We start from the raw sequence: 25,359 nt of genomic DNA on the forward strand, positions 1-25,359 counted from the left end.
GGTGCGATGCAACTTTGACAGTAGGAAATCCTACTCTCAAAGCTAAAATTTAAGCCCTGGCTGCAGAGAGAAAAAAAACACAAAAAACACACATATATCACCTGTCCCTCACTGTCAGCCCGGCTGCATCTTCTCCCCGGGTTCCCGGTAGCGATCATCTTATTGTCTTCTGGCCGGGGATTCAAAAATCCCCACCTTCTGGAAGCGCTGGCTGTGATTGGCTGATGCTTAGCCAATCACAGCCAGCGCTCGATGAATGGCAGTGATTCGACCAATCACAGCCATTCATTTTAATGCTGGCTGTGATTGGCTAAGCATCAGCCAATCACAGCCAGCGCTTTCCAGAAGGTGGGGATTTTTGAATCCCAGGCCAGAAGACAATAAGATGATCACTACCGGGAACCCGGGGAGAAGATGCAGCTGGGCTGACAATGAGGGACAGGTGATGTGTGTTTTGTTTTTTTCTTCTTCTGCTACGACTTATTTTCGGGGAAGGACTTATATTTCAAGCCTCCCCTGAAAAACCTTGCATGTGGTGCTACAAAGTCGCGTCGATGTCGCACGGACCAGTGATGCAATATCACAGGGATGTTATGTTGCCCATGTGAACGAAGCCTAAATATCATAAGATCACTCCTTTACAGCATATTTATCATTTCAGGTGCCTTTTCAGAATAACTGTTCTGCACATGGGTGCACCAGTATTTTAGCATTATAAACACTTATATATGGGATTTTTCACCAGTTTTTCCCCAGCAGGCTTGGATTTCTTGCAATTTGCGAGCTGCAACACATCTGCATTCACTCCCATTAGTGTGCTGTACTAGAATAGCATGGCTGGCTGCACAACCCGTGTAGCACCCATTAAATCAACCCTTTTCAGCGTGCAACAACTTTAAGGATATTTGACGACCGTGTTTATCTATTGATAAAGGCCTCCGATGTGGGGATCCAAGGCGATTTCGATCTCGATACACTCTCTCCACTAGGCCATGATGTCGAGTCGTCCTACTTGTATCTAATCCAGAAGATGGAAAGGGAGTCTGTAAAAATAAAACAAATAAGTGCACATTGTAAGCGGATGTGGGAAACGTTTTTTTCAATCTTAGGCCTCATGTCCACGGGGAAAATCAGGCCCGCTACGGATTCTCCATGGAGAATCCATAGCGGGTCCCTCCTGCCCCGCGGACATAAGGCCAATGCATCCCTCTGGGGTGCGGATCCGCGTGAGGGTGATCCACTGCGGATTTTAATTATTCTTTTCCCCGTGGACATGAGGCCTTAATCTTTTGCGATTTATAGCAGTTTGGTCATTTAGCGGCCCGATACTAATGTATTGGCTATGATCCATATAACAGTTCTGAAAAAAAGCTTTTGCACTAAACTTTGAAAAGAAAGCAGAATAAAACCGAGTTCTAAATGAGGACTGAAAGTAAAACAAAAAGGAAGTGGACCTTCTCAGCTAGGAATAGGATTTAGGCAGTACAGAATAGAACTGTTGCACACCCAGACAGCAACCCCCTTGCTTGATGTAACTTTTTACTGATCTGTTCAGACAAACAATTGGTAATTAACAAGAAACTTCTTGGCAGACAGCTGTGACGTTAATGACGTTCTGGTCACAGCTGAGTGGCAGTTGTGGCTGATATGGATGAAGACGCATACGGTACTCAGATAAGGGAAAAGACTAGTAACAATAAGAATCCCCCTGATGAGCTCTATAGACATTCGCACCTTACAAGCTCCGCAGTACAGTCGCCATCTCACACATTCACTTTCAGCTAGTTGAGCAATCTTGTTTATCCGAATAGTGAGATGGCCATCCGTTCTCCTGGGGAACCAACAATGAAGGACATGGAGAAAAATGATCCGCTTTGTTTCCATCTGTCATTGTGGAACTGTCAGACGATCCCAGTATACATTAAATCAATGCTAAATCCATGATAACCAGACTTAAAAGGTATACCGCCATCTTGAACCTAGGAAATACATATGAGAAGCAAGAACATCGATTGAAACCCCAAAAGTCAGTGTAATGTCCGGTGCTCCCAAAAGATTGGTGGTGGTAGACCGACTAGTCCTAAGTTTTGGCTCTGATGGTCCATTCAGAGTCTCCGTTGCAGGTCCCAGAAAAAAATGTGCAGCACGCGGTGCTATTTTGTCTGGTACAATGTTGGACGCCTGACAGAAACCCGCGGACCCTATTAAAGTCAATGGGGTCTGTCATGTCCCGTTCCGGTCATGCACTTCGAGGATTCTCATTGTTCAGCCCCTATGAGTCGAACAAAGAAAATTAACAGCAGAGACGTGAACAGCGTCTACAGGTGCCCGCACACCTTAAACAAGGGTCGTTCATCCTCCCCAGCTCCCCCATATACCTGAAAGTCTGTAAAACGCCTCTATTGACTTCAATGGAGCTTCTCAGATGAGTGCAATTTTCGAACTCTATCTGCTCCAACTTAGTTTGTTCCACACACTTCATCAGGATGGGGTGCGGTAAAAACCGCTGTTGAACGCGCAGTTAAAACGTGATGTTTTGCAGGCGGTCTGTGTGAGAGTGGTCTTAGGGAGTTACACTGCTGCTAGACCCCTCTGGCAGCAGATTATCCCTTGGGGACCAAAAAGGTATGGCACTGAAATTCAGCCCCCTTCCTTCCCCTTGACGACATCTACTGGCCGAAGTTGAGCAGCTCCCATACACAGAGGTGTCCGGCTCTGCCATTATCAGCGGAGTATGGGGGCCTTAACCGGCTTTGGTAATACCTTCTAGTTGAAACATTTCAAAGCTCTAAATTCTTACAATAATTAAAGGGGTTGTCCCGCGCCGAAACGGGGTTTTTTTTTCAATAGCCCCCCCGTTCGGCGCGAGACAAACCCGATGCAGGGATAAAAAAAAACAAAACGGATAGTACTTACCCGAATCCCCGCGCTCCGGTGACTTCTTACTTACCTTGTGAAGATGGCCGCCGGGATCTTCACCCTCGGTGGACCGCAGGTCTTCTGTGCGGTCCATTGCCGATTCCAGCCTCCTGATTGGCTGGAATCGGCACACGTGACGGGGCGGAGCTACGAGGAGCCGCTCTCTGGCACGAGCGGCCCCATTCAGAAGACAGGACTGCGCAAGCGCGTCTAATCCGGCAATTAGACGCTGAAAATTAGACGGCACCATGGAGACGAGGACGCCAGCAACGGAACAGGTAAGTGAAAAACTTCTGTATGGCTCATAATTAATGCACAATGTACATTACAAAGTGCATTAATATGGCCATACAGAAGTGTATAACCCCACTTGCTGCCGCGGGACAACCCCTTTAATGCTTTTAATCCTGTTCCTCCTCTGTCATATACATGTGTGTCACAGAGCAGCTTGGGAGCCGAGCTGGTTGCATACCCGGGGCTGTGATTGGTGCTATTACCCCCGCTGTTTGACAGCTTACTCTAACTGCAGTAACCCCTAGCAAAATAAAAGAAAAAAAACTGAACTTTATTATAATAATTTTTAAAAGTTACCCACAATATCAGAAATAGATGGATCCATATACCGTAAATACAGGCGTAAAGGACGACCTTTTAACCCCGGAGAATCTTCTCAAAAGTCGGGGGTCCTCTTATACGCCAGGTATAAGCAGTAGAAAAAAAAAAAGAAAATACTCACCTCCCGCGGCGTTCTGCGGCGCTGCTGCAGGCTGTCGCTCCCTCCTCCTCGCCGACAGAGCTTTGCTTTCTGGATGCGGGGCTTGAAATCCCCGCCTCCAGAAAGCTAATGCTGTGATTGGCTAACTCAGGCGGCGCCAGCCAATGAAAGCTGTCGCTGCGTTAGCCAATCACAGCCATTCAATCAGCCAATGAAAGCTGTCGCTGCGTTAGCCAATCACAGCCATTAAATTACATCATTGAATGGCTGTGATTGGCTAACGCAGCACCAGCTTTCATTGGCTGACACCGCCTGAGTTAGCCAATCGCAGTATTAGCTTTCTGGAGGCGGGGATTTCAAGTCACGCATCCAGAAAGCAATGCTCTGTCGGCGAGGAGGAGGGAGCAACAGCCTGCAGCAGCGCCGTAGAACGCCGCAGGAGGCGAGTATTGTTTTTTTTTCCCTACACTGTATTCCCGGCGTATAAGGTGACAGTTGGGGGGGGGGGGGGGGGAGGGGGTCGACTTATACGCCGGAATATATGGTAGTTAAATAGTGTAGCTACCGCATGTGTGACCAAAGGACTAAGAATGAAGATGAATGAAGAGCTTAGTTTGCTGGACCTCACAGCCATGGTCATGAAGAGAAGCCAGCCTGCAGAAGTCTCGCAGTATTGAGCCATAGAGTCCTCATACTGCAATTTATAAAGATGATATTCCATGACAAAGACAAGGGGCCGGGGCACATATATTTCTTAGTCCAGTGATGGCGAACCTTTGAGAGACTGAGTGCCCAAACTGCAACTCTAAACCCACTTATTTATCGCAAAGTGCCAACATGTCAGGGGGCGGAGATTATCACCACGTATGATTTTACCTCCGTAAATAGTGACATCCCCACAGCGGCCCCCAGTGGCAATGGTGACATCTAGAGATGAGCGAATGTACTTGTTTAGGGCGATTTCGCAATCGAGCATCGCTTTTTTCGAGTACTCGAGCGAAAAGATTCAGAGGGCGGCGTGGTGGAGCGGGGGGTAGCAGTGGGGATCAGGGGGGAGCTCTCCCCCCCCCCCCCACATCTGAATCTTTTTGCTCGAGTAGTCAGTTACTCGAAAAAAAGTGATGCTCGATTGCGAAATCGCCCTAAACGAGTACGTTCGCTCATCTCTAGTGACATCCCCGCAGCAGCCCCCGGCGGCAATGGTGACATCCCCGCAGCGGCCCCGGCGGCAATGGTGACATCCCCACGGCGGCCCCCAGCGGCAATGGTGACATCCCCCCGGCGGCCATGGTGACACCCCCGCGGCGGCCCCCGGCGGCCATGGCGACCCCCCCCCCCCCCCGGCGGCCATGGCGACACCCCCGCGGCGGCCCCCGGCGGCCATGGCGACATCCCCGCGGCGGCCCCGGGCGGTAATAGTGACACCCCACTGCGGCCCCCGGCGGTAATAGTGACACCCCACTGCGGCCCCCGGCGGTAATAGTGACACCCCACTGCGGCCCCCGGCGGTAATAGTGACACCCCACAGTGGTAACACCGCGTTTCCCTGAAAATAAGACATTCCCTGAGAATAAGACCTAGCGGTTTTGATGACCTCCCCATGGTGGCCGGAAGCTAAGCTGCAATACCGTCCCTGCTGGTCAAGTGGTCCAGGAACTGCTGTGGGTGATCATTACAGTCTCCAGATAGTGTGTGCAGCCAGGTACTTTACAGCCCTTATTTTTTGTGGCCCTGTGTGAGAGTCAGGGAACCAGTGTGTCACTGATTCTTTTGGGGGTGATCATTACAGTCTCCAGACAGTGTGTACATGGAAATAATGGTAGTAACAAGACATTTTTGAGAGGATTCACAGTTTGTCTGGTTATGCTGGTTTGTGATGAAAACTACGCTACAGTACATAATAAATGTTCTTTTTTTTTTTGTTCAACAATACATGTGAATTCTTCTTCATGGAAAAATAAGATATCCCCTGAAAAGAAAATCTAGCGCAGCTTTGGGAGCAAACATTAATACAAGACACTGTCTTATTTTCGGGGAAACAGGGTAGTGGCATCCCACAGCGGCCCCATCAGTAATAGTGACATCCCACAGCGGCCCCAGTGGTAATGCTATTACTACTGGAGCCGATATAGGGGACACTATTACTAAGAGTATCCCCTATATCAGCCCCAATAGTGATAGCGCCCCCCTGAGACCCACATACTTACCCCCTCCTCCTCGTTGAAGCGACGCTGCTCCTCTGCTCGATGCTGATCCTGGGTGCACACTGACATCAGTGTGTGCTGCCGAACAACTCCTCACCCTGCTCTCGCGGAACCTAAGAGGAGACGTTAGGGGAGAGGATCCTGGCTGCACACTGACGTTACCGTGTGCGTCTGAGATCAGCGCCGCTAGCAGCGCTGCTGAGGATATACCGGCAGGGGAACTGTGGAACCCTGGATGGTATTCACTAACGTGGTGAGCAGCAGACTGACGCGTGCCATAGATTCGCCACCACTGCCCTAGTCTGTCCACTCTGAAGATCCCTGCCTACCTGTGGAGCATCCGCCATGATAAGTGCATTTACACTCCAAGCGTATATACAATCACAACTACCACATATAGGCCTCCTGCACCCTGGAGGATCTGCATTGCGAAATCTGGAGCAAGATTCCGCCTCCGGATTAAGCAGCAAGTCCAGCCAATAGCATGCTATGGCAAAACGCGATTTCCTGCCCACGAGCGGAAATCGACTACGATTTTCCACTCACAGGGAAGAATTCGCAGCATGCTGCGATTTTGTGCGGGCTACGCACGGCCGTCTTCCATTGAAGTCAATGGAAGCCAGCGTCTGTCCCGCGGCCATTCTGCAATCATCATTGCAGAATGACGCGGCTTCAGCGGCCATCGCCATAGCAATGGCCCATTGCCCTCTGTACTGGGCATGTACGCCGGTGGCACATTCGCAGCGGAGGAGGAAGATGCAGCGAAAAGCTGGGGTCACCGGCCGGGCACCAGGTCGAACACCGCTGCAGGAATCCCGCATGCGGGGTCTGACCCGTCCGTGTACAGTCGGACATATACAGGACGGGCACTTGCTTAGACACCTTCATTGCTATACTAGCAGAGTGACCGCAGGGGAAATAATAAAGTAATAAGCAAATATTTAGACTTTAGATATGTGAAAGAATAGCATTATCTATCTCACAGTCCAAACGCCCATTACTTATCTATTACACACATATATCATATCTCTGGAGAGCGAACAATTAAAACAGTTGGAGCTGCTGGTGCTTCTTGGATGATCACCTGGTCCTCTCTACTGATGGTCTGTAGGCAGAATCCTCTGCCCGGTCGTCTTCTGTGCCCTCACACATCCACTGGTCCCAACACCTCCTAACAGTAGGGTTAGATGCTCCTCTCTACTGGTGGTCTGTAGGGGGCATCCTGAGCCTGGTCACCTTGTGGCCCTCTAATGCATTCACTGGTCCAAACACCTTTTAACAATCTGGTCAGAATGGCCGGTGGCGACAATTCATCGCTTCAACCATCCAGCTAACATGCCAGTAATGCGCCCCCTCTCAGACTCTGGTAACGGCATGAAATCTCTTCTCTGCGTCGTAGAGGCGTCTAGTGGTCAACAAGCTTCAGGTGACCGTTCATCTAATCAGCACAACTCTCATCATTACAAATCTGCCTGAGATGGAACAGCATGCTGGGATCTGCTGCAGAACGACAACTTCTTCTGGGGACGGAGTGTTTTTATTTTACAAAAAGAGTGTGTATTATAATTATATTCTCATAACAATGCAAGAATAGCATTCTTTTCTGTCACCCTGTCTTTCAGTAAGGCTAATTTCACAGAGGCAAGTGCGATATTGTGCCGTGAAATTAGGCCTGATATCACGCTCGTCTACATGCGATTTCTCCACGGATGCGAGGAGTGTGTGTCAAAACCGAATCACTTCAAGGATGTCCTGATCGCCGAGTGTCCCCCATTGTTTTCAATGGGGAAGCCTTACATCGCACCATGTGCACCTCGCGCTGCCGCCGCCGGCCCCATTGATGCAAGGACACGCACGAAGATAAAGACTGCAGTGGGCATGTGGGGGGGGGGGGGGGAATTCGCTCATGTGTATGACCCCTTCAAAAGAATGGGGTTCATATTTGTGCAAAATTTATGTGTCTTGCAAGGCACAAATTTCGCACAAGATTCTCTAATGTGTGAAACTGGCCTGAGGCTGCGATTACATTTGGAAAAAAAATGTATTTAAAAAAAACAAAACAAAAATTATATATATCTGCACTTCTATTTTAGGGTTACTGACAGTTTTGCCACATTTAGAAATGCTGCTTTACTGCGTACACACAGAGCAATTTTAATGCACAGTCCGCTTGAGCTACTGCATCACAATGGCCAGATGTGCCGATTACTGAATGGTAATTCACCAAGTTCTCAATACGCAGTTTTGGGCTGGTTTTAGACTGTGCCGTGCCTTTTTTCCCCCCTTTTAAAACAGCCCTCCCCAGCAGCCCATTCAATGGCTGTGATTGGTGCATCCAGCGCTGGCTACGATTGGGTGAGAGGGCTGTCACTAAGCCGATTCAGCCAATCAGAGCAATCTCTTGCTAGGAGGAGGGGAATTCAATCTCCGTCTCTAGCAATAGATGCTTTGCCAGCTTGACAAGTGCCCGGCAGCCAGCCCGAATCTCCAAAAACACCACATCCTTGGCTGCGTTTTCAGCACAACGTTGGCATAACGCTGCTGAGACAGAAGTAAACGTTGCGTTTCTGTAAATGCCGCAATGAAAAACGTTGCATTGCTGTAAACGCCTGTGTGAGGGAGGCCTAGGGCAGACACGCAGCCCCATACTTTTTCAATGGCTCGAGTACAAGAAAGGAAACTACAAAACAAAACCAATATTGGATAGTGGGTGCTTTTTGTGCAGTGGTGTCGTGATTAACCCCTTGAGTGGCGGGTTTCCTACCACCCTGTCGTGCCCACCAGGGCAGGTTTTTTAAAATGGTCTAATCATTGAATTTCAACTAATTTTGCAGTTGCGTCTCAAGAGCCATAACTTTTTCATTTTTCCATTGACATGGCCATATAAGGGCTTGTTTTTTGCGGGACAAGTTGTGATTTTTTAAACAGGGGGGAGGAAAAAAAGAAATGGGGAAAAAAGAAAAAAAGGGGCCATGTCATTAAGGGGTTAAATAATGTATTAACTTCCTTCTCTGGGTCATTACGACGCATGGATACCACATGTGTGATTATATTTTTGATTTTTTACAAAGTAAAGGGAGACAAGTGTTTTTATTATTTTTTTTTCTTTTTTTTTTTTTCTTTTGTCCCTTTAGGGGACTTCCACAGGGACCCATCAGGACCCCTGATCACATTCCGGGGGTCCGATGGTGACAGCCCTTTACATGCTGCAGTCACATAGACTGCAGCATGTAAAGGGTTAACACAGCAGAGATCAGAGGTTTTCTCTGATCTCTGATGTAAGAGCTAGTACCTAGCTGTCCTCTGACAGCCAAGCATCAGCTCTCCCTGCCACAGAGACCATCGGCTTGCTTCTGACAAGCCGATGGTCTCTATGGCAACCTGTAAACAAACCAGTGCAGGAGATTGCCGGCATGTCGGCAATATCTTCTGCTGGTTTTTCAAAGCCCTTGCTTTGTTCTCTGTGGGACTGTGCAGGCAGAGCACACTGTCACAGCTTGTGGCATTGTGCTCTGCAGCTCCCACAGTGATACATAGCCCGGAAATCTTCCGGGCTATGTTGCTATGAGCAGTGGAGCTCGTCCCGGAAAATTTCCGGGCGAGCCACTCAAGGGGTTAAAGGGGAGGTTCTAACAAAAACAAAAACTAGCTTCTCTTATGGTGTATTCACACTTGCGACTTTCACACACGAGTTCCGTTCGATAGCAACACGTTAAGACATTGATTTCAATGTGTTTATTCACATGAAGGGTTTTTCTCTTGCAATAATGCTGCAAGATTGAAAAATCGCTTTGTCTTATTTTTGGGCGACTCCTCATAATAAGTCGCAGACTATTTTGTATTGGATCTTTAAATACGATTTTTTTTTGAAAAATAGTTTTCAGTGGTTAAAAAAAAATGCAAGTATGCAGATACAGGACTATGCATTTTTCAGGCAAAAACGCATCATCTCGCATCCAGAATCACAATCTTACAAGCACTCTACCATGTGAACGCACCCTAAAGCGCGCCTGGCTATACTTCTACCCTGCAGAATAAAGCGCTACATGCAAGCAACACACTTGTCTTCTGAACGGCGAGCGCTGGTTCCACCTCCTCTATGAGGTCCGTTTGGACAGCAGTTCTAGTGAAACAAACAGTAAATCTAGAAATAAGTGACAGAAGGTTGGGTTCACACAGGGCGGATTTACCACAAAAATTCCTTCCGGAATCTCGTTGCGGCAGATCCGCCTGCAGACGCTAATACCGGGGTTAGCCAGCCATGTGGACAGGATTTGGCAAAAATCTAGTCCACACTAGACTGCTAATCCGTTGCGGCACAGCGGGCGCTGCCACGCGGATTTCCCGGCTGCAGCATGTCCATTTCTTTTTTTTTTTTCCCATTGCGGCCACGCTGCTCTCTATGGGAGCGCCGGCCGCAACAAAAAAGCATGCAGCCAAGCTGCTCCAAAAGCTGCACTTTCCCTTCGTAAATCTCGCGTTTTTACGCTACAGCAAAACCAAAGGTTTCCAGCGGGATTCCACCTTGTGAGAACCCAGCCAAACAGTTTGCTGGCACTCAGCATCTTGCAGAAAGTCTTGTAAAAATCAGAATATGGGGTTTAATGTGCTGCTGATCAGACTTTGTTCTACTGCAGATAGGGAAAAGGAGGGAGGATCCAGCTGAAGCCAGCTGCCTTACAGCCCGACACAGACTGAAGGGGGAGAATCCTGCTGAAGCCAGTTGCCTTACAGCCAGTCACAGGCCGAGGTGGGAAGGATCCTGCTAAAGCCAGTTGCCTTACAGCCAGACAAAGGCAAGGAAGGGGGAGGGATCCTGCTGAAGCCAACTGCCTAAGGCCGCCTGCACACGAGCGGGTCGGATCCGGCAGCAAGAATTTTTGCCGCGGGACCCGACCCGAGAGCCTTTAGGGACAAGCACGTACTCTCCCGCGCCTGGCGGCCCCAGCTCTTTCATGTGCCGGCTGCAGCGCACAAAAATAGGACATGTCGCGGTTTGTTTGCCGCGCGACATTTCGCGCGGCCAAACCGTTGCCGTCTGCATAGGAGTGCGTATTGTAATGCACTCCTATGCAAACTTTCAGTGGCGGAAATCCCGCGGGAAATACCGCGGCGGGATTTCCGCCCGTGTGCAGGCGGCCTTAGAGCCAGACACAGACTGAAGGTGGAGAATCCTGCTGAATCCAGATGCCTTACAGTCAGTCACAGGCCAAGGGGGGAGGATCCTGCTGAAGCCAGTTGCCTTACAGCCAGTCATAGGCCGAGTGGGGGGGGGGGGGGGGGGGGAGGATCTTGCTGAAGCCAGTTGCCTTACAGCCAGTCACAGGCCGAGGGGGGAGGATCCTGCTGAAGCCAACTGCCTTCCAGCCAGACACAGGAGAGGGGAAAGGATCCTGCTGAAGCCAACTGCCTTCCAGCCAGACACAGGAGAGGGGAAAGGATCCTGCTGAAGCCAGTTGCCTTACAGCCAGTCACAGGCCGAGGAGGGAGGATCCTGCTGAAGCCAGTTGCCTTACAGCCAGTCACAGGCCGAGGAGGGAGGATCCTGCTGAAGCCAGTTGCCTTCCAGCCAGACACAGGACGAGGGGAAAGGATCCTGCTGAAGCCAGTTGCCTTCCAGCCAGTCACAGGCCGAGGGGGGGAGGATCCTGCTGAAGCCAGTTGCCTTACAGCCAGTCACAGGCCGAGGGGGGAGGATCCTGCTGAAGCCAGTTGCCTTACAGCCAGTCACAGGCCGAGGGGGGAGGATCCTGCTGAAGCCAGTTGCCTTACAGCCAGACACAGGACGAGGGGAAAGGATCCTGCTGAAGCCAGTTGCCTTACAGCCAGACACAGGACGAGGGGAAAGGATCCTGCTGAAGCCAGTTGCCTTACAGCCAGGCACAGGGTGAGAATCCTGCTGAAGCCAGTTGCCTTACAGCCAGGCACAGGGTGAGAATCCTGCTGAAGCCAGTTGCCTTACAGCCAATCACAGGCCGAGGGGGGAGGATCCTGCTGAAGCCAGTTGCCTTACAGCCAGACACAGGCCGAGAAGGGAGGATCCTGTTGAAGCCAGTTGCCTTACAGCCAGACACAGGCCGAAGTGGGAGGATCCTGCTGAAGCCAGTTGCCTTACAGCCAGTCACAGGCCGAGGGGGGGGGGGGGATCCTGCTGAAGCCAGTTGCCTTCCAGCCAGTCACGAGCCGAGGGGGGGGGGGATCCTGCTGAAGCCAGTTGCCTTACAGCCAGTCACAGGCCGAGGAGGGAGGATCCTGCTGAAGCCAGTTGCCTTACAGCCAGTCACAGGCCGAGGAGGGAGGATCCTGCTGAAGCCAGTTGCCTTACAGCCAGTCACAGGCCGAGGAGGGAGGACCCTGCTGAAGCCAGTTGCCTTACAGCCAGTCACAGGTCGAGGAGGGAGGATCCTGCTGAAGCCAGTTGCCTTACAGCCAGTCACAGGCCGAGGGGGGAGGATCCTGCTGAAGCCAGTTGCCTTACAGCCAGTCACAGGCCAAGGGGGGAGGATCCTGTTGAAGCTAGTTGCCTTACAGCCAGACAAAGGCCGAGGGGGGAGGATCCTGCTGAAGCCAGTTGCCTTACAGCCAGTCACAGGCCAAGGGGGGAGGATCCTGTTGAAGCTAGTTGCCTTACAGCCAGACAAAGGCCGAGGGGGGAGGATCCTGCTGAAGCCAGTTGGCTTACAGCCAGTCACAGGCCATGGGGGGAGGATCCTGCTGAAGCCAGTGGCCTTACAGCCAGTCACAGGCCGAGGGGGGAGGATCCTGCTGAAGCCAGTTGCCTTACAGCCAGTCACAGGCCAAGGGGGGAGGATCCTGTTGAAGCTAGTTGCCTTACAGCCAGACAAAGGCCGAGGGGGGAGGATCCTGCTGAAGCCAGTTGGCTTACAGCCAGTCACAGGCCATGGGAGAAGGATCCTGCTGAAGCCAGTGGCCTTATGGCTAGATACAAGCCAAGGGGGAGGATCCTGCTGAAGCCAGTGGCCTTACAGCCAATCACAGGCCGAGGGGGGAGGGTCCTGCTGAAGCCAGTTGCCTTACAGCCAGACACAGGCCGAGAAGGGAGGATCCTGTTGAAGCCAGTTGCCTTCCAGCCAGACACAGGCCGAGGGGGGAGGATCCTGCTGAAGCCAGTTTACTATACAGCCAGACACAGGCCGAGGGTCCTGCTGACGCCAGTTGCCTTCCAGCCAGACACAGGCCGATGGGGCTTCATTCACTCGCTGGACTCTCATTGTCTGCTGACATCCGCACCCACAGCACTAAAATCATGTAGTGCGTCTCCCCTGACATGCGCTGTGAAGCAAGTTGCAGACTCCTCCTTTCACCAGCGCACTGTGCATATGCCGGGAGATGAGACAGGATAGATGCAGTGTGTTTTAGTGCACCCTATCACGGTGACAGGTGATGAGGTGCACTAAATGCGGAAAAATAGAGCTGACAGTGCTCGAAAATCACAGCGCTAGAAAGCGCCGCAGTCGAGCACACGTCTGTGAGGCGCCATTGAAATCAATAGGAGCATTCTACCGCGATTGCCAAAAAATTTTTTTAGAAGGTCACAATAGTGGTGTATATTTAAAGGGGTTGTCCGGCCATAAACATCATATCTCATTACTTCTGTTTGCACATTTCCATGCACTTTGTAATGTACATTGTGCATTGAAAATGTTGCAAACAGAAGTTATTCACTTACCTTTAGGGTGCCTCCCACTGTGTTGACCCTCGGTCGTCCCAGGTTACGACAAGAAATCGTCTGTATTTCTTGTCGGGCCGGCAGCAGCTCTCGTCGGCGCTGGAACGCACCTCTTCCCTTCCGCGCATGCGCAGTCCTTCGTTCTTCCGCCGGGACCGCGCTCTTTACCTAATCATCGCAGGGGACGCGCGCCGCCGGTCGGCGCATGCGCAGTACACTCACTTCCTGGTTTCATATACCAGAGCGGAGTGAGTGACTGCCTGCCGCTGCTGCTTGGAGAAGAGCCAAGGAGACACCATCGGGACTTTAAAAGTAAGTGGAAGGGGAGAAGGGGAGTAGGGGGAGTAGGGGAGAAGGGGAGAAATGTTGGAAATGTTGGAGAGGAGGAGTTGGAGAGGGAGAGATGGATGGATGGATGTGTGCAGGGGGGGGGGGGGGGGTGCAGTGATGTGTGTGTTCGTGGTGTCTGGAGACCGGCTGTCAGAAGTCCCGGGGGAAGGGGGGGGGGTGTGTGAAGAGTGAGAGATGGATGGATGGATGGATAGATAGATGTGTGCAGGGGGGGTGCAGTGATGTGTGTGTGTGTGCACGGACCCGGCTGACAGAAGTCCCGGGGGAAGGGGGGGGGGGTGTGGAGAGGGAGAGATGGATGGATGGATGGATGGGTGCAGTGATGTGTATGTGCATGGACCCGGCTGACAGAAGGGGGGGGGGGGGGGGGGGTCATTGTGAGAGGGGCACTATGAGGGCATGTGTGTGTGGGGAAATGTTTTACTTTACTTTAGCAGGGGGCGGGGCCTGGGCGGGGAGAGACTGTAGAGCAGTTCAATAGAGGTGGGCGTGTCGTGGGCGGGGCTAGGACGTGAGCTGAGGGAAATCCTGCCTTTTCATGTCTCTTACTGCCATCGGGAGCGCGCACACAGAGGAGGGAGAGCGCAGGGCATGTGAGAAGGCAGCACAGAGGCGCCATCTTTGAAAGCTGCAGTGAAGATCAGAGTCTAAGGTAAGAAACTGACATTGCAGCTGATCTGCCTGCCGGTTTGAGCCCCTGTATGCTGTGTGTTACTATCCTTACTGAAAGGAAAGCAGCAGCATTATAAAAATTTTTACCCTGTGTGGCCGGACAACTTCTTTAAATTAAAAGCTGCACAGTATCACTTATTTGGTAAACTTGTAAGGTTATCAACTATGCAAGTCACAATTCAAAGAGATTTTTTTCTTTTCCACATCAGGTTTCCCATCCTAATCTTTTTTTCTTTTTAAAAAGGTTTTCAGGTCAGTGAATATCTATTAACAGTCACAGATTGCCTGTAGATCTTCCCCCCCCTGTCCTCAAATGAACTAGACAGATGTGGACCCTCTGCTGCGTTTCACAGCGCTCAGAACCTTTGGAGGAAACTACCGTTAATCATAAAAACAACATCTATTTCACTCAACACCCACGTAGGAAGAGTTCCAGAAGAACTAATCTCCATGAGAGCCTATCATATACATCGCTTTGTTTTCAAGCATACAAGTGCGTTACTGCATGTAAATTACGTTTAAAGAAAGCATGAAGGAAAAGGTGAGCTTTTCATCACTAAACTTTATAACTCCTTACTTAAGGCCCATTTAGACACGATTCTCGCTCAAAGCAGTCTTTTGAGTGATAACAGGTGCGTCCAAATGCATGGACATCGTGCAGTTTTCGTGCATGATTTGTTCTTCGCTCAATTCTAGTTTTCTTGAATTGAGCGACAAACTTATCAGCGGTGCAGGTTGTTATCACAGTCGGCAGCGCTGATCAGATTCTTCCAGCTCGTGCCCCGCTGGTAGTTCACAGTGGGACGGGAGCTGTAAGCCTGGAGAACAATGCAGCTGTTTGCTTATGCAAAGCTGTATTGTTTGCTGAACGATAGTTCTAGTTAGCTACTATAGACTATGCAAAGATGATCGCTCAAAACTGTCACTCAAACGGTCGTTGGAGCGATTTTTAAGCAATCATTTATCAATGTAAATGAGGTCTTAATCTATCTGCTGAGCCAGCAATAGGCCGGCCTCCAGCTTACTTCTGAAGTAAGCAGCCAGCTCTTCAGCACTGAGATCTGTCACTGGGGACTGCAATTTTGGGCTGAGAAGGGAGTGAAAAGTGTCAAAGAGTCGTTTAGGGTTGTGAGATAGTGAGGAAATGAGAGAGGTGAAATAAACTTGCTTGGAATGGTGGAGAGCGAGGTTGTAAGTCCTGAGCACGAGTCTGAAATGGAGAAAGTCTACGGACTTTTGAGACTTTCTCCACAGCCGTTCAGCACATCTAGAGCACAGCTGGACGAATCGCGTTTGAGGTGTGAGCCAGGCTTGCATCGGATGGCTTGGGTCATGGTGGGTGCTGCTTCATCCAGGACATGTTTGAGAGTGGTGTTGTATTGTGCGGCAGCCAGGTTGGGGCAGGAGAGGAGAGAGATAGGGGACAGAGATGACTGTAGGGACTCAGCAAAGTATTGGGTGTAAACGGCCTGAAGGTTCCTGTAAGTAGAGTAGGAGGGTCTGGGAAGATACTAGGAAGCTTGAGAGAGGGGGGAGGTTATGGTCTGGGAGCGGGAGAGGGGAGTTTGTGAAGTGAAAAGCAGAGCAGAGATGGAAGACGACCAGATCAAGAGTATTGTCATACCTGTAATGGGAGAGGCTGTGAGAGACCAAGGGAGGAGGTGAGCGATAGAAGCAGAGTGGCAGATGGGTCGTTGGTGGGGATGTTAAAGTCTCCAAGGATGAAGGTTGGGATTTTGCAGGAGAGGAGGTGGGGAAGCCAGCACTTGTAACGCTGTGTTTTTAGAGTGTTGTCTGTTCTATTTTCGTGCATTTCAGCCATTTTAAACGCAATGCGTCGGCCTTTGAAATGAATGGGGAGCGTTTCAATTCTGTCCAAAGCGGAGCGTACAGCGTTTTACTGCGTTTTTAAACGCAAGTTGCTATGCCAAGCTTGCTTGGCTTCAATTTTTACTGCGTAGAGAAAACCGTTAAAAACGCACCACAACACAGCTGAAAACAGTGTTAAAAAAAACGAAGTGTTTTTACAAACACCTGTGTGAACCCAGCCCTAGAGAAACACAAACCAAAAACCACCTCCCAAAAGAACACCTGTTGAAAGAAAAAGGCATGCGAAGCTCACAGGAGTAACTAACAGTTCAGACCAGTTTCCTTAGAAACAGATGGAAACCAAGTTAAAACAAGATCAAATGCAGGGAGCAATAAAAGTAGAATACAGTAATTCTCCAACCCTTTCCTCGCCATACGCCTCTCCAATATTCTTTACTGCTGACTTTCCCCTTAGGCCATGTTCACATGTGGGCTGAAGGCTGCACCCCGGGCCTGCTGGGACCCGGACAGATCCTGGGGCTCTGGTATTTTTTCTGTTCGGCTCAGATGACAGAACAGTGTGTGAAAGTACTAAGAAGAAAACCATGCAGCGAATATTCATGGACAAGCTGTGGGTGGGGTCCACATGGCAGCCAACACCATCACAGGGCCAACGCCATGTTTAGCCCATTAAAATAGAATGACTGGTTTATGGACTATATTCCAATGCGCAAGTAGAGGCTACTACTGCATTAACATAAGAAATATTCAAGCACAATTTTAAACACATGTATAGTAGAATAGCAAATTGTACAATATTTTAACACTAAGTAAACTGAAAAGTGGACAACCCATTTAATTTATAGGGAGGGGGGGTGGACTAAACCATTGTTCTTTACTACAGTATAGTGACATGTATGTATGTATGTGGTGGTGGAAAACTTTAATAAAACTGTATAGCCACTTTATTGGTACTGGTGTATCTGGTCTCCACCAAAAGAATAGGAGGAGACCTGGGATAGTGCTGGTGCAGTGCTAGGTACGCCCACAGCTGCTATCTGACATTCTTCCACAGATCTGTTCCCGGCCCTGCTGTCAGTCTGTGGCCGCGGCCCTGGCATCTTAGGTCCGTCACAGCTCCAGCGGTGACAGTCACACTCCCCTCCCGGCTCCTGTCAATGTCAAGGCCGCTGCCCCTTCTTCCTTCACGGGCTCCGATATCACCTGTTATGTGTGCTGCCGTTGCTGAAGCCGGCCATGCTGTGACCTGGTGGGGCCCAGTGTCTCTCTCTCCATATCTACCCGTCCCACTCCCCCGCTGCCTGTCACAACTCTTTCTCTCGTGTTGGTTGTGGGCGTGCATATTGTGTCCACTATTCTTATGGTGGAGACAAGATATAACAATACCCACTTTATTTATGTGTGCAGATTAGCAACTGAATGTATCCAGGATCTTTGAATTTAATTAGATGTGGAGGAGACCAACCTAGATAGGAAATTTGGCTTTGAACGAGGGAGAAAATGAGCTCAGTCCAGCACCACGACACAATGTGTGAAGATAGTAGTCATGAAGTGTCAGGCTAACAGTACCTAGGACAGCATGAACTACAGATACACCCTACATCGGTTAGGGTCCTGTTATCATTCAGCGCTAAGGCTCCATTGATCAGCGGTGATATGTAGGATTATAAGATATGCGACATAGTTTCTGTTGAAAATAAAGTAGATTTTTAACAATGTTTAAATAACGATTGGATTACCTTTTATCCTGAGCTGAATAAACTTGTTGTGGACATCTAGTCAGAGGCTCTGCACATCTGGAATTTGGAAAATTGGCAAGCTGCTTTCTAATATGTATTTGTTGTGCTTTCTAAAGCAAACAATTTTGCCAGATGTTCCAAGGGTTTCTGGGCAACCCGTGGCATTAATTGGCGGTCTCTGCCTTCATAAATAGAAAAACTGCTGGTGTAAGGGCTCCTGTCCACGGACAATTGTGCATTGCGTTACTCGCGGTGTTAATCCGGTCGCGAGTAACGTAGTGCACGGTTTCCATAGCATTGCTATGGAAAGCGCAGCCCCCTGTCCACGAGCGAAGAATCATAGCGATTCTCCGCTTGTGGGACTCAAATCGTGGCATGCTGCGATTCTGCGTGGTGAGCTGTCAGATAGGCTCACCGCTGAGACCTGCCAGCTCTCCCCCCTCGTCCCCCGTGGCAGAATATCACTGGCGATATTCCACCTCGCCCGTAGACAGGGGGCCCAACTCATTATGCCCTCGCACACACTGTACTGTTGTGATTGAAATTATTGGCACCTCTGAATATTAAAGGGGTTGTCCTGCGGCGAAATCAAAATTTTTTTTTCTACCTACCCCCACATTGTGCCCAATTAAACAATCCCTTTGTTATTTAAAAAAAAAAAACCCGCTTACCTGCATCCACATTCGGGCAGTTTCTTCTTTTAAAGATGGCCACCGGTCCTTTCCCAGTGATGCACCGCGTTTTTCTCCCATGGTGCACCGCGGGTCTTCTCTCATGGTGCACCGTGGATGTCTTGCGTTCCACTACCGATTACAGCCACCTAATTGGCTGATCGGCACCACGTGACGGGGCGGAGCTACGATGACGACGCGCAGACCAGCTCTCCGGCGCGAGCACACAGCATAAGACCGGACAGCGCAAGCGCGTCTAAAGAAGCCAGAAGCTGCAGAAATTAGTCAGAGCCATGGAGACGGGGACGCCAGCAACGGAGTGGGTAAGTGAATAACTTCTGTATGGCTCATATTTAATGCACGATGTACATTACAAAGTGCATTAATATGGCCATACAGAAGTGCTTAACCCCACTTGATTTCACGGGACAACCCCTTTAAGTAGATCACGTACAATATCTCCTGAAATAACTTTATATATAACACTGGGGAACAGAATTTTCGTTGACTTAGATCTTATACTTGTTTTTTACTAACTTTTGGCTTCTGAATCCAAAAACGACCCCAGTTTTTCTCTAGCACAACAACTTTTTAAAGATACAGGATAGCCTCAATGTTCTTCAAAAACCATACAAAACGTACATACAATGGAAAATTTAAAAAAAATATAAAAAATACCTGAATGTAAATGTTCATTTAGTTATCTTGTCTATACAACGGATATATTGTTTTTGTATATCATATTGTATGCAAGTAGTAGCAGTTAAGACCTTGCTCATCACTGACTGCACCATGGTTTTCTGGGAAGTTAAGACGACTATGCAGAAAATGCACCTCATGTTGCACCCAGGCATGTTGTAGCTCTCCAAGTTTCTGGACAATTTGGGTGTTATAATTATGACACCAAACTTGTTGAAAAACTCTTGGAGAGCTACAAAATTTGCTAGCTTATTTTCAAGAAAGTTTTTGCCAATGTCTCTGAATGATAAGCCAAGCATTCTTTTGGAGTTCTGACATTGTCCCAATGAAATGTTCATCCTTGATGAGTTGCCAAATTTGTGGACCATCAAAACAGTCTTCTTTTATTCAAATGACAGGAAAGGAAATGCCAAAATGAGGTACTTGAAATGGTCTCCCTCAGTAGGTAAAGCTTTAAATGGTTTCATGAGACCGAGTTTCATGTGCAGAGGTGGGAATATAATGTTCTGTCAACAAGCGGCTCATGTAGAAGGTTTGGATCACCAGGTTTGAGGTCAGATCTTGGAGGCCAATTCCTTTCCACCCAATGGTTCTCACAAGCTCTGCTGTCCCACATGCAGAGATAACAGGGATATTTGGTGCATCCACGTTGCTGACCAAGGAAGAGGACCATTTTAAGGTCAACACAGATGATCCAATTGTGTTTGTGACATTGCAACAACTCAATGACTCTTTTTATGTCTCCATATTCTTCACAAAGAGAAACTGAATGGCCAATTGGGACTGCAGCAAATAAATTGCCATTGTGGAGGATGACACATTTTAAGCTCTGCTTTAAACCATCGAAGAACAGTCACCACTCAGTTGAGTTATAGTTTGGATTTCCCGATTTCTCCATTAAACCATGTATGTTATGGCAATACACAAACCACTGTCACTTCTAAAGTATTGCAGTAATGCAACTTCTCTGGATGGAAAGTAGGACCTTCACTCCTTTCTCATGCAGTCTTGATGCTTGGAGTTCTGAAGCCTTTTTTGATAGTCCCAAATCATTCAGCTCATGCTGATCAAATCCCTTACGAGCCAAGTCATCTTCAATTTGAAAATCTTCATCATTGCTGTCACTTAGTCCTTCGCCATAATCCTGTTCAAGTTCAACGAAAACTGGCCCTGGGACGTCAGCTGAATGAGACCCCGGATGTACGGCTGCTGGGAGACTAGGACGCTCCAGTGTACATTTATTGTTCTTGTTATATCCTGAAGTTTTCACTATACAAAAGTAACAGTTACTGGAATGATCTCTTGGCTCTCGCCCAACCATAGGTATATCGAATGGCAACCTATCACGCGTTCCCTTCATCCTCATCCATAAACTCTTGACACACTGCTTGCACAGCTTGTGAGGGGCAAATACACTTGACAAATGTGCTGATGTTTGCGCTTAGGAATGGTGAATGGTGAAACTGCCACAGATACCGCAGAAGGAATGAGGGGTGTTTAAGCACTTACGACGAGAACTAGCAGATCAAGACGTGATCTGAAGGAAAAAAAATAAGTGCAGAAATAAAATATATTTTATATTTTGCTAATTCACCATATAGAGCGGCACACAACGCCTCACCGCACCGTCGCATGTGTAACTGAATAGCCTAGACAAGCAACCACCGGTCGCCAAGGTCATCCTCCACCCCTCCACACTCGAGGAAGGTTTGATCTCAGCCAATAGGAGAACACTAGTGCTCCACTCTACCCAGGCTTGAGTAATCGCACTAAGATGAACTGTAGAGAAAAAAACCTGACATGATAGAAGAAAACTACGTTTTTTTAAAATCAGCACACCTATTTCAGTCTAAAATCACCTGAAAAACCAAAATCAAAAGTTTTGTTCAAAATTGTTCCCTAGTGTAAGGCTCATGTTTCATACAGAAAGCCTCAAACCCCAAAAAATAAAAATACATGCAAAATAGACCGATAGAATTTGTGTGTATTTATTAAAGGTGCCCAACATGGGAAAATTTTGGGGAAAAAAATTTTAATTTTTTCACATTTTCAACTGCAATATGTCATATATGTGCAAATATACTGTACAATATTTTGTTGGAAAAATAGATTAAATAAATTTGTTTACTTTATTCTGGAAGCACATTGTAAAGCTTGATAGAGAACTCCCATAAATGACCTCATTTTGAAAACTAGACCCCCTTAACGAATTCATCTAGGGGTGTACTAAGTATTTTGACCCCACGTCTAAAGTTTAAAAAAAAAAAGGCAACTCTTTAAATGCAAGGATGTGATTGGTTGACAGTACAGGAAGCAACATAGTCTAGAGGATTCTTCTGATACAAAATAAAAAAGAAGAGGCCTTATCCCCACCTGGCTACAGTCTCATAGCACAGCCTGCCACAATGAGACATGATTGAGGGGTATGAATAAGTAACTGGAGCACCGTGTGGCTACCACTGTTGGGTCGGTGACTCACTGCCCTATTTTGGCCTCCAATCCTATGACGCTTGGAGTTCGGGTTAGGAGACCCGCGGTCTCCCGGCAGCGTTTTACTGATTTTGTAAACTTCGGCTCTGCCGGCAGAGAGCGTATGGCTGCGTATCGCACACACACGGACATGCGCAGTGTGACTTTTTTTGTTTAATTACCGTCTCTGTTTCTTAACGGGGATGTGTGTATTGTGTATGGACAGCGTTTGCATATGCTGCCTATAGCAATGTATAGGTCTCACACTGCGTGCGGACGCAGAGAAATAGAGCATGCTGCCATCTATTTCTTGTGCGTATCTACATGTGCATGGATCAATGAAAGTCCATTGACTGTTACTGACTCCATTCACAGCCTATTACGCAGCCGTGCAACGCACACGTAATACGCGGTGAAAACACGGACATGGACATGAGCCCTAACAGTGTACTTTTCCACACACTGCATCTGCATTTTCGCTTAGTTTTGGTTAAAGGGGTTGTCCAAGGTTAGAAAAAGAAAATGTCTGCTTTCTTCCAAGCACAGCGCCACCCTTGCTCATAGGGCTGTGTGTGGCATTGCAACTCAACTCCATTATAGTGAGAGAGAGCTGAGATGCAATACCAGACATAACCCATAGACAAGGGTGGAGCTGTGTTTGGAAGAAAGCAGCCATGATTTCCTAACCCTGGACAACCCCTTTAAACAGATAATGACAGTGTAATTTTCATGTGTTCATCTGTGGTTGTATTTCTCTAATTTTAAATCCCTTCTAAGGACCAGATGTTTTCCATTATGTCTTGATCCACTGAACTAGAGCATTCAGAGGGGGTACTTAGTTTATCAACAATGTACACACTGCAACAAAATGACATAACTTTATTCTGCCGAGCAGTACGATCACAACTTCCTATAGTTTTTTTTTTTGCATTACTATTTTTATTTTTTCCAAAAGTATTTAATATTGTAAAAATTATTTTCTGCCGCTGTTTTCTGACCGCCGTAACTTTTATTATTTTTCAGTTGACATACTTGTGTGAGGGCTCATTTCCTGTTGGACGCCTAATACTTTTTAATAGGATCATTTTGGAGTACATATGTTTTGATCGCTTTTTAAAAAAAAATTTTTTTTTAGAGATAGGGTGCCCCAAAAAAAGCACAAATCTGGCGTTTATTTTTTTTTTTCTGATTATGTCCACCATGCAGGGTAAATAACGCACTACTTGGATACATCAGACTTTTACGAATGCAGCGATAACATGTTTTGGGGTTTTATTATTTAGATTCTTTTATTATAAATATGGCAAAGGGGTTTTTTAAACTTATTGCCCCTTTTCGTTTTATTTTTAAGCCCCCACAGGTGACAAAAACTTGCAATGGTTTGATCTCTCCTGCAGTATAATGTGATGTCATAGCATTACATTATACTACCAATTGACAGGCAACCTATCAAGCCACGCCACAGGCATGGCCTGATACGCAATCTACAATGGCAGCCCTGGGGCCTTTCGGAAGGCTCCCAGCTGCCATGGCAACCCGCAAACTCATTGTGGGGGAGGGAGTGCAGGACCCCCAAACATCGATTGGGGCATTTAAAGGGTTAACAGCTCCAATGAGCCACAAGGGCGCATTCACGCGTAGCGAACCTGGGGTGGATTTTCTGCAACAAAAAGTCTGCACTACGGGTGCGGATCCACAGCAGACTTCACCCCTTAAATTGAAAAGGGTGAAATCTGCGGCAGATCTCCTACATGTGAACGCACCCTGAAGCTGCTCCACCGGGTCTCCGGAATATGCAGCCAACTTGGATTTCACTTTAGTACTTTCATGCACAAAGGAGATTTGAATACTATTGGGCCTCCTGACAAAACCCAGCAGCCCAGTTTCTCCGGCCCACAGAGGGACCGGCTGCTTTTATGTATACGTTAGTATACAAGAAGCGGCATCGGTTTCAGGTGGCTCCAAATGGCTGTTGAAGCCTCGGCACCGTTGGGGACAAGTTTATGCAATAACTGATGAGTTTTTCCCTTTACAATAAAAAGAAAATTAAATTTTGTCTAGAACAAACAGCAGCCAACGTTCCATGGACATACACACACAGAGGAGGATACTTACCTGGAAAGGCAGGTCAAGAGCACTGTTCCCAATCTGATTGACGTTTGGCAGAGACCCTCCATAGTACTGCCCACGGTTCTGTCCCAACTGCAAATATTGGGTCTTCTGTAGCTGTAACTAAAAGTGGCATTCATCACTTGAAAGTGCAAAAAGCATTTAAACCAAATGCTAGTTTTCATGACTGAATCCTGCCCTACAAGTTAACCCTCTGGGCACCTTATGGAAACCATGGACCCCATTTAGAGATTTAAATGTATTATTTTTTAATTTAAAAAAAGGCAGGTACAGCGCAGTATATATGCAAATTATACACATGATTAGGGGACCAATTAGGCTGCCTGTCCACGGGCGCTTTTGTATTGCGATAATCCGGCCCCCGGGAACACAGTGCACGCTTTCCAAAGCGTTGCTATGGAAAGCGCAGCGCTCCTGTTCACGAGCGGAGAAATCAGAGCGATTCTCCACTCACGGGCAGCAAACGGCAGCATACTGCGAATTGCCACGATTCTTCGCGGTGTCAGAAAGGCTCACCGCGGAGACCCGTCTGCTGGCTCCTGTGGCGGGGCTCCGCCGCGGGATTTCGCAACGCCCATGGACAGGCAACCTTAGTCCAGCACAGTAAAGAGCATAGAGTGCAACAATGAAAGCAGTGAGATGGGCAAAGAAACCGTAAACTCTGCCTTATAGGTGTCTGGGGGTCCCCGATGACATAGATTAGGGGTTAGGTGTCCTTCAGAATGAATGGAGTAGTGGTCAAGCCTGCATGCTGCTGTCATATTCATTTCAATAGACTGCCAGAGATAAAGTACAAAAATTCAGTAAAATATAGCAGTTGCACTGAAATGTTTGTATCAGCGGTGCGCATGTACGACCGCCACCCCACTCGGTGCGAGTCCCAGCCTTCACTCAAAAAAAAAAAAAAAAGCTGAATGCATCTATAGTAAAGTTCGAGAAATTACCTGAAAACCTTGGATATTAATATGCAGCCCTCAATGCCAGGAACATATTATACAGTTACTGCTAAATGAAGGTCTCATTCACATGAGATATAACACAGCGCACTCTCCCCTCCGACGCGGGAGGAGCACGCAGCCGTACACAATGCATTGTGATACACCATCCTGGCCTCAAGATAGTGCGTACTGCAAGGTTTCTTTGGCCGCTGTGTGAGAGGCACAATTGAAAGTAATGTAAAGAGTAGTACTTCGTATTGTGTGCAAAACCCAGCGTGCGATAAATTATATTAGTTTAAAAGAGCCTGAAATGCTAGAGATTAAAGAGGACC

The 25,359-nt window shown here is 48.1% G+C and overlaps 1 protein-coding gene across 3 annotated transcripts in view; it reads right to left on the reverse strand.

Moving 5' to 3' along the window:
- Positions 1-25,359, reverse strand: part of CRTC1 (CREB regulated transcription coactivator 1) — a 151,495-nt gene that overhangs the window by 101,369 nt on the left and 24,767 nt on the right. For 2 of the 3 annotated variants that reach the window (XM_066604596.1, XM_066604598.1), the window contains exons 2-3: positions 24,075-24,191; positions 906-1,043 (exon numbers count right to left, since the gene is read on the reverse strand). In XM_066604596.1, coding sequence (XP_066460693.1) covers positions 906-1,043; positions 24,075-24,191 — 255 coding nt within the window. The remainder of the gene's footprint in view (positions 1-905; positions 1,044-24,074; positions 24,192-25,359) is intronic. The other variant, XM_066604597.1, reaches the window with a different exon arrangement.

The sequence above is a fragment of the Eleutherodactylus coqui genome, chromosome 5 (genome assembly GCF_035609145.1).
Source record: "Eleutherodactylus coqui strain aEleCoq1 chromosome 5, aEleCoq1.hap1, whole genome shotgun sequence".
In the NCBI taxonomy this organism is placed as follows: Eukaryota; Metazoa; Chordata; class Amphibia; order Anura; family Eleutherodactylidae; genus Eleutherodactylus; species Eleutherodactylus coqui.